At 44.7% G+C, this 8,746-nt stretch overlaps 2 protein-coding genes across 2 annotated transcripts; one reads left to right on the top strand and one right to left on the bottom strand.

Moving 5' to 3' along the window:
- Window positions 1–4,396: 4,396 nt before the first annotated feature.
- P884DRAFT_212232 (uncharacterized protein) lies at window positions 4,397–4,951 on the top strand (the record flags this gene model as incomplete). Its single annotated transcript, XM_069439137.1, has 2 exons — window positions 4,397–4,537; window positions 4,712–4,951. 2 exons carry the CDS (start codon window positions 4,397–4,399, stop codon window positions 4,949–4,951), a joined length of 381 nt encoding a protein of 126 aa, XP_069293567.1.
- Window positions 4,952–5,436: 485 nt separating this feature from the next.
- On the bottom strand, window positions 5,437–6,917 carry P884DRAFT_281111 (uncharacterized protein; the record flags this gene model as incomplete). Its single annotated transcript, XM_069443501.1, has 3 exons — window positions 5,437–5,525; window positions 5,741–6,063; window positions 6,142–6,917. 3 exons carry the CDS (start codon window positions 6,915–6,917, stop codon window positions 5,437–5,439), a joined length of 1,188 nt encoding a protein of 395 aa, XP_069293566.1.
- Between the last annotated feature and the right edge of the window lie 1,829 nt (window positions 6,918–8,746).

Below are 8,746 nucleotides of genomic sequence, written 5' to 3'. Positions count from 1 at the left end.
CTAGGGACCCTATCTAGTTAAGTAGAAGGCTATAAAACAAAGAGAGGGTTAATTACTACTACTCCTTTATCTACGTAACTAAGGAACTCTAGTGATAATTCTATAAGACTTACCTACCTAATCAATAAGAAGCTTACTTAGAAGACTAGAGTATACAAATAGTATATATAATATTCGCTACTACTATATGGTAGAAGGATATTATACGCCTTAAAGTAGCCCCGAATAAACTATATTAGTACGTTAATAATCTTATTTATATTCCTAATAACTAGCGAGACCTATATAATTACCTGTTAGGATAATAGTTTAAAGATACGGCTCGTAAGGAGATATATAACTTAGAAAGTAGGGAAATGTAGAAGATTATCCTATACAAGTAGGCGAAAGCGTAACCTATACTATTAAAATAGGTATTTGTATATAAGTTTGACAAGGATAGTTTCTTAGAAAAGTGTAAGGCAAGGATTTACGTATAAGGAGATCTATAAGATATTAGCTTAGTAGAAAGTATATATATAGTTACTCTGGCGGTGTAGTCATTCTGTAGAATAATGGCGATCGTAGTGTACTTTAACTTAGAAGTTAAATAGTTTGATATAGTATAAGCGTTCCTTAACGCCAAACGACCAGAAGATGATCCTATTATCTATAAACTACTAGAAGGATTCAAGTAGCTAGGAAAATATATAGAGTTACGAAGAGCTTTATACGGCTTAAGAGACTTACTACTCTTATAGTATAAGGAGTTCTATAAAACGCTTTTAGAACTTAGGATAGAGCTATTAGGAGAAGAGAAGTACCTCTTCCTAAGCTATAATAAGCGTGTTATCTTGATCTTCTATATTGACGACTTCCTAGTCCTCTTTTATAAAAGTAACGCTATAGCGGCCGAGTACATAATAGAAGGAATTAAAGCTCGTTACGACGTCTATAAGCAGGGTAATGTTAGTTAGTTCCTTAGGATTAGGGTGATTCGAGACCGACCTATATATAAGATATAGTTAGTCTATAACCAATATATTAGAAAGGTAATAAGAAGATATAGACTAGACGCGCCTAGTATATATAACCTGACTCCCTTAAGCTATAAAGAACTAAAGAAGTTCGAAGGGAGCGTTACTAGTATATAGATTAAAGAGTATTAAGAGCTTATTAGATCGATCCTATACTATATAGTTATACTATATCTAGATATTATATATACCTATTTAGTACTATCCTAATACCTAACTAACCTAGGACTAGACTACTTATCAGAGGTATAACGAGTAGTAAGATATCTATTTAGGAGCTCTTGCCTATTAATCTAGTATAGAGGCAAGCGAGTACTAGATAGTCTAATGCTTATAATTGCTAGGGACGCTTTATATGTAGATGATCTAGATATATAGTATTTATTATAGGGATATATCTTCTTCCCATTTGGCGGTCCTATTACGTAGAAGGCATCGCGTTAGGATACTATTATAACGTCAAGTACTAAAGTAGAACTTCTAACGCTCTCCCTTATAGTAAGAGAGGCTATAGCGCTTAAAAGGCTATTTATAGACATCGATCTTAAGCTCGGAGAACCCTAGAATATCTATTATAACAATTAGCAAATAATTAGACTAGTAATAGCTAAGAATAAACGTATTAATACTTGCCTATAGTATATAGATATCTATAATATATAGTTATACTAGGAAATAGCAAAAGGAACGTTTAAAGCTATATATCTACTAACTAGTTAGATACTAGTAGATAGGCTCACGAAATGACTTAGCTAGTAAGCGTTCGAGCACTAGAGAGTACTCCTTAACCTCTAAGATATTAGTTATAGGCTTATATAATTAGGGGGTAGCAAATAAGTTAAATTCAAGAAAACAAACCAGAGTATATATATAAGTACCCAAGACGCTATCTAATACTCTACCTAATACTCCTAGATATATTAATATAACCTTCTACTACTATTAGCTATTACTAAGATTAATAGCTTTACCCTTACCTTTATCCTTACTAGGCAATAGGGTAGCGCCTAATACGTTATTAGAAACGCTAATACGAGCCTTACGACCCTCCTTGATTTTACCTAGCTAGTAGAAGATATCATAAACGGAACAGGCAATCTTTATAAAGCGTATAAGTTTAGCCTTATTAACCTCGTACTCCTCTATATTGTCCTTAACTTGCTCGGAGGAAACGCTAGCACGTTTAAGGTCATTCCAAAGAACTATATATAACTTCTTAAGATCCTTTGTATAACTATTAGCACTTCTATCTTACCTATATATCAGGGGTAGAGGGCAGGATCTAGGGAACTTATAGAAGCCTTAGTACTATCTAATAGAGCCTTTATTAAATCCTTTACTAACCTAATATAAGAAGTAGGACTATTCTAATCAGTATAAGTATTATAAGAGCTATTAGACGTATAGGCAATTAATATATATATCTTTATACTTATAGTAACTACAAGTATAATAGTAGTAGTAGGAGCTAGTACCAGAATGATTATAATATTTGCTAAAGGAACATCCTATTAGAGCTAACTATATATACATTCTATAGGGCACCTTACAAAGCTCGCTAGCTTTAATATTACTATACTCTATTAGCTTAAATGATCTTAATACGACTAGTAGAGCGCTTAGAAATTATAATAGAGTTACTATTATCGTCAAATTAACTAGAGGAAACCGAACTACACGAATTCACTTGAAAACGCTAGATTCGCTAGAACCACTAGAATACTATAATACTAGCGATAGAACAAAGGAACACTTATAGAGTAGAAGCTTTAGCACGCTTACACTTTCGAGGCATTATAAGAATAGGAACTGACCTACTAGCGGCTATATAGTTCACAATAGGCATAGCTGACGAGTTATTAGTTAATTCAAGCGTAGGAGGAGTCATCTTATTATTGTTACGATTGTTACTATTGATCCTGTCGCTACTATTATTATAGAGGCTATATTTAAACTATAGCTTTAAAGGAATCGCTCTACTATACTCGACTCTTTCAGACTTCCGAATACAGAAGGCAGGCCCCCTGAAGGAGCTATCGAGGTAAGAGCGACAAAGGATATAATACCAGGAATAGTATTACTACAAAGCGTAGTTAAACGACTACCGTATTTAACTAGGGGGTGTGTCAGAAGCTGTGGAGCTTCTAAGAGTATTAGCCACGCGTTTGCCATAGCTGTATGAGGCTGTTTAACGCATTGGCTAGTCCCTTTGTCTATAAATACCACTCTTTTTGTCTCCTTTGTAGATAGTTCAACAAGGCACTCTTTTCCTTCGTATAGCCACCTACTGCAGACTGCTTTCAATGCTCCCGGAAGCTCATCACTGCGTTCGGCACCCAGTGCTTCAGCTGTATCACAGACAGACCCTTGCCGCCCTCCGGTGTCTATTTCCCTTTGCATCTTTTTCTTCTTTTTTCACTTTTATTTTTGGTCGACTTAATCTTCACCAGCCGTTCTTCTCTACCGATGGCAGCTACTTCCCATAACCTCCATGTCCCCGACCAGAAAGCCATTGACTTCAGGAAGCTCTTCCGGACAGGAGATCCTTAGGGCTTGGCTAGGGACCGCCCGTTGGTATCCTCATGGTCTATGGCTGCGAGATTTTGAGGGGTGCTTCCAGCCGCACAAAATGCTTTAGTGTTTCAGCAAGAAGGACATCCCCACGATCCCAGACCAACAAAAAGGTAAGTTGAAAGGCTGGTTGCCGAACGCAGTGGTAAGCTCCGGTAAGCTTAGAAGAGGGCTTTGCAGTGGGTGGCTTGAAGGATTGAAAGGTGCCTTGTTGAACTATCTACAAAGGAGAGAAAACGAGGAATATTTATAGACAAAAGAAATGGTTAATACGTTCAAGAGCGCCTTATACGCTATGGCAAGCGCGTGGCTAGTGCTTTAGAAGCTTTAACGCTTCTGACACTGGTGAAGATCGCGGTTCTTTTGTGTTCTCGTTATAATTACCACTATAAAAAGCCGTCACCTCCACTTCTCAGCAATTTGCCACACCGTCCGTACTTGGGCAAAGCTCTTCGTGCCCATATAGGGGCCAGCCATTCTTGATGGACTAGTCCTGTAATGTCGGAGGATCGGATGACGTTCTGGGTCTGTCGATGGTGCGGGGTGATGTGGTGCGGTATTGGGCCAAACCCGCCACTTGCGTCCCAGCAACCACGACCTTCTCCAACAGACACAGCTCAGCATGACGACAGTGACGCACACTAGTCAAGTGAGGAACAGCCGACCACCGTATGGCATATATAGGGAGCACTTGATGGGATATGGGAGTCGCTCTTGGGCTTAGATTCCTCCTGCGAGTTCTCAATAGCACTGATCCCATTCACCTGACCGACTACCAGTATTCCTATACTACACCCCAGATCAACACCATGGAACAAGGAGTGCACACCCATAAAGGCCACAAGAAGGCCGGCCATCCGCACCTGGTTCCCAAGCCCGAGACTGGCTACACCGACGAGGCAGCGGAGGAGTGTCATGACCTCATCGACCAGGCCGAGGAGGCTGCCCATGTAAGTTTGATGTTTGGTTATTATCTTTGCTTTTTTGTCCCTTCCTGTTCTTTCCCCTTCCTGCAAGCAATTATACACAATTACATACTCTTCGTCGCCGGTCATCATTATCGGAAAGAAGTGAAAAAAAAATCAAATGTCACCAGAACAGTTGGCTAACACGGGGCAACAAAGCTGCACGACCCGGACTCGATGTACTCGACAACGAACAAGCCCGAGCATGTGCACAGGGCCACGGGCGGTCTGCAGGGCAGCGTGGAGAGCGCCGGCAGCGCCAGCAAGGGCGCGGCCCAGAAGATGCAGGAGACGGGCAAGGGCGTGGCCCAGAAGATGCAAGAGACGGGCAAGGGCGTCTCAGAAACAGTCGGCCAGAAAGTGGACCAGATGAAGAAGACTGTCGGCCTGGAAAAATGAAAAAAAAAAATGAGGGAACCCGGCAAAGATATGTATTACAAGAGATATAAAAGAACCAGAAGAAAAAACAAATCGGCCTCTTCGGAAGGTAGACTGAAACACTGATGAGGAAAGATTCATGCAGAACTTATGACTCATGTTGGATGATCTGGCTCGTTCCTTCCCATTCCTACCCGAGGATGAAATCGAGCTGGTTGCCAACCACAGGTTGAATTTTGCTTAACGCGAGCGAAAGCAATCTTGGAATAAAAAAGAGTCACGAGTCAGTAACCTTTTAGATTACGAGGTCGCTGCTAATTAATTAGGCACGAATTAATTACATCTATCAACAGACACCTTTTCCATAGGGAATTAATTAGTAGCAATGGCAAATTAGCCTCCGCAAAACTGTTTGTTGATGATTTGGGGGCTGATTAATGACAACGGTCTTTGCGAGAGGTTTGGTGTCGTTCCTGGGGCTAATTAGCACACACAGGATGGAAGCGTCATTCTGGATAAGCTGTGCTCAATTGGTTCGAAAGAGCCGGCAAAATGATGCTCAGCTCGACCTTGAGGGTCTTGATAGTGAGCAGAACTATGGTCTACGACCGGCAATGTATTTGATTTTCACCGTTTCTCGGGGACCACACCGCTATACCGAGCAAAATACTTATCTCTCTGGGCCAATGATCCCGCGTATGATACCAAATGTCGAGAGACGTCATCCAACAGTAATACGCCAACACCTAGCGTCAAACCCATTTCTCGATACTCTCCCACCACACCAGCAAGGCCAATGTTATTATTAACCACCAGAACAGTCTTCCCCATCTACCTTTCCCCCAGCCTCATCTACAGGGCACATAGAATCCACCAGGTACCAACTCTCCCCTTCGGGCTCCGTCAGCATGACCGTTGGGATCCCGTCCTTGGGAGCGCTGCGCGTCTTGCTCTTGCTCCAGGTACAGCTCGGCAGGCCGTGCTTGCGCGGATCCTCGGCGATCCGGGCGCGCTTCCTCGCCAGGCGCACCTCGCACGCCACGCCCAGATGGCCCGAGTCGTCGACGGCGTAGTTGACGTTGGGGCCCAGGAGGCGCCGGCGCATCATCGTCGTCATGATCACCATCATCTGCCTCCCCCGGAGCTGCCGTTGCTGGGGCGACATGGGCTTGACGACGATCTCTCCTGGAAGCGGCCGCCGCGGGGGGGACGCCCCCCGTGCTGAGGGGCCTGGTCGCTTCTGCGCCGCCTCCCTCCTCCTAAGTTGGTATCGCTGCTCTAACGCCGCGGCCGCGGCCTTGGTGACCCGGACGACCTCGGAAATGTGCTCCTTTCGCCTGAGCGCGGCCGTTTCTCTCTCGATATGTAATTGCTCAAGGATTCTCTCCTCATCTTCTGGTGTTGTCAATTGGGTTGTGGGTTTCGGCGGCGGCGGAGCGAACGGCGCGGCCTGAACTTGTCGGTCCCAGCGCGGGGCGAGGGGAGTCTTGAGTGCGTCGGCTACGCTTGTTTTAATGTTTTCAGAGCCTCTGATGTCCGGCCGGCTATCTTCTTCCTCGTAGGCAGTCGTGTATCTTCGCTGAGGCTGCGGTTGGATGATCTGCGACCGGTACCAGTCGACATCGCTGAGCGACTGAGCCGTGGGACCGTGTTCTTGGCAGTAGGAGATGCAGGTTTTTAAATGGTTCTCCTCGTCGTTCGGAAGAGGACCAGGTGAAGGAGTGACGCCGTTGGATCCAGTTGGTTCTCCCGGCTTCTCTTCTGGATGGACGACGCTGAATGTGTTCCCGGACCCTGCGAAGTTGCCGTCAAACTCGGGGAGCTTCTCAGAAAGATCCTCCAGAGAATCCTCTAGGTCTGTTTCCATCACCCCATTAATGTCGTGGAAGAATTGCTCCCAAGCATGTGCGAAGTGGCGAACAGGCTGGAAGCGCTCCAACAAGGCACCGCCGTGTCCAGCGTCTTCCAGCCACAGCACGTCGGTCATTTCTGCGGTTTTGCAGGGTGCGGAGCCGGGATCGCTAGGAGAAAACAGCCAAAAGACTTTAATAGCGAACCGAAATGTGACTTCCCGATTCTGTCTTCAACGCAAGCTCGTGATTGAGAGAAAGCAGGAAGGTAGGACCGCGAAGAGGTTCAAGGCAGCGATCGGAAGGCTCAAAGTTCGGATTCTGCGCAGTTTGTTTCCGTGTCTGCTGTCAAGTGTGCGAGTACTGTACAGCAGATCAAAGATACTATCAGGTGTGGACTGATCGAGCATAATGAATAAGAGATAAATGCGTTTCGTGTGTTGCAGAAGCGACAGCCGTTGTTAGGTTGCCAGAGCCCTTTCGAGCATTGCCGAACGGAAACTGTTCAAAAACTGTAGGAAGTTACAATAAAGGGAACTTCCATTATACAAAGCTTCCGAGAGGATTGGACTGGATTTTATAATTAGTTGAAAGCATTGGATCCTGCATCGACGTCTGCAGGAGTCAGCGGTGTTAATAGAGTGCGCGTGTCAGGCAGGTTTGGCCGTAATTAGGGCGAAACTTCAAGTAGGTCAATGTCGGTGCTATCAGAGTTGGAAGATGATAAATTATCTCGAAAAACGCAGAGGTCGTCGAGCGGGCTGTCTGGCCTACTGCCGCGCGTACGCCATGCGGGCGAGAAGACGAATCTTGGCGAAGAGCTGCTGCTGACTGCGTTTCTGCTTCTGTGACCATTCACCCGGTGGCATCATTGGATCTAATGAGGGAACTTTTCACTTTATAGTTCAGTCTCCAACTCAGCGTTGTACGACTGAGACAGATAAAAGACCTCGATGGCGCACAGTGCTGAGTTCCCGGGCAAGCAGCCCGGAGGTGAGGGAGAGAGTAATGATAGAACCAGATGGAACGAGGAACAACAGACCAGATGAAGCCCCCGACCAGGTGTCGCTGGAAGGACTCATAACCTGTAATTACTATTCCATCCTCAGTGAACGGCAGTCCGTTTTATAAGGGGATGTGGTGGGAGTTACATGCAATGCTACTCTAATCATGCAAGCCCAAAGGATGTCTCTTCGTTTCTTTATTTTTATTTTGTTTTATTTATTTTTTTTAAATATTTTGTTCATCTAGGACGAAAGCAAGCCATTGCCAGGAAAAGACAAGTCCACGTCACCTATCGTTCAATGCATGGAGCAGCCAAGAACATCGGAATCGATATTGTCGCGCGTAGAAAGAGCATGTTTCGGTTATCATGTACATGCTTTTTCGCACGACACGGAATCGCGCTGCAGTGTGGCTGGTGACTTGACTTATATATATATATACATAGAAGCAAACCGTCTATCCTTCCCTTGGCTGTTTAACAACGATCATATCAATGTGCATCTGCTGAGAAGTTGTTAGGCAAACAGTTTGCCCGCGAACGTAGTGTTCAGAGACACCACGCACCTGCAAATCAGTATCACATGCCATGCTGCCAACGTTTGGCGCTTACAAAGTAACAGGATCTCGCGTACAACCCGCATGCCATGAAACATGCATGTAGTCAACCTTGGCGGTGAGGTGAGGGCCAAGAGACACTATGCTGTATCCCGCCAGGCAACCCTGAAACTAATCGGCAGAAAGACGCCGCCTGATTAATACCACTGCACAACATGGCAGCCCAGGCCACCGGGAACTGCGGCCATCCAATCTGTTTCATGTCCGACCTGATTCAAAAGATCTTCCCATCTCTCCAGGGTTCTTCCAGCCCATGCTCTCTCCATCTAAACGCAGACCGACAAAGAAATAGATAATATAGAGGCTCGCCGGCACACAAGAATCTTAAAAACTAGTCGACCGCGTA

Source organism: Thermothelomyces heterothallicus (genome assembly GCF_042370625.1).
Source record: "Thermothelomyces heterothallicus CBS 202.75 unplaced genomic scaffold P884_scaffold_40, whole genome shotgun sequence".
In the NCBI taxonomy this organism is placed as follows: domain Eukaryota; kingdom Fungi; phylum Ascomycota; class Sordariomycetes; order Sordariales; family Chaetomiaceae; genus Thermothelomyces; species Thermothelomyces heterothallicus.
Note: the sequence above shows the minus strand (reverse complement) of the source record. Positions and strands in the feature narration are given on the sequence as shown.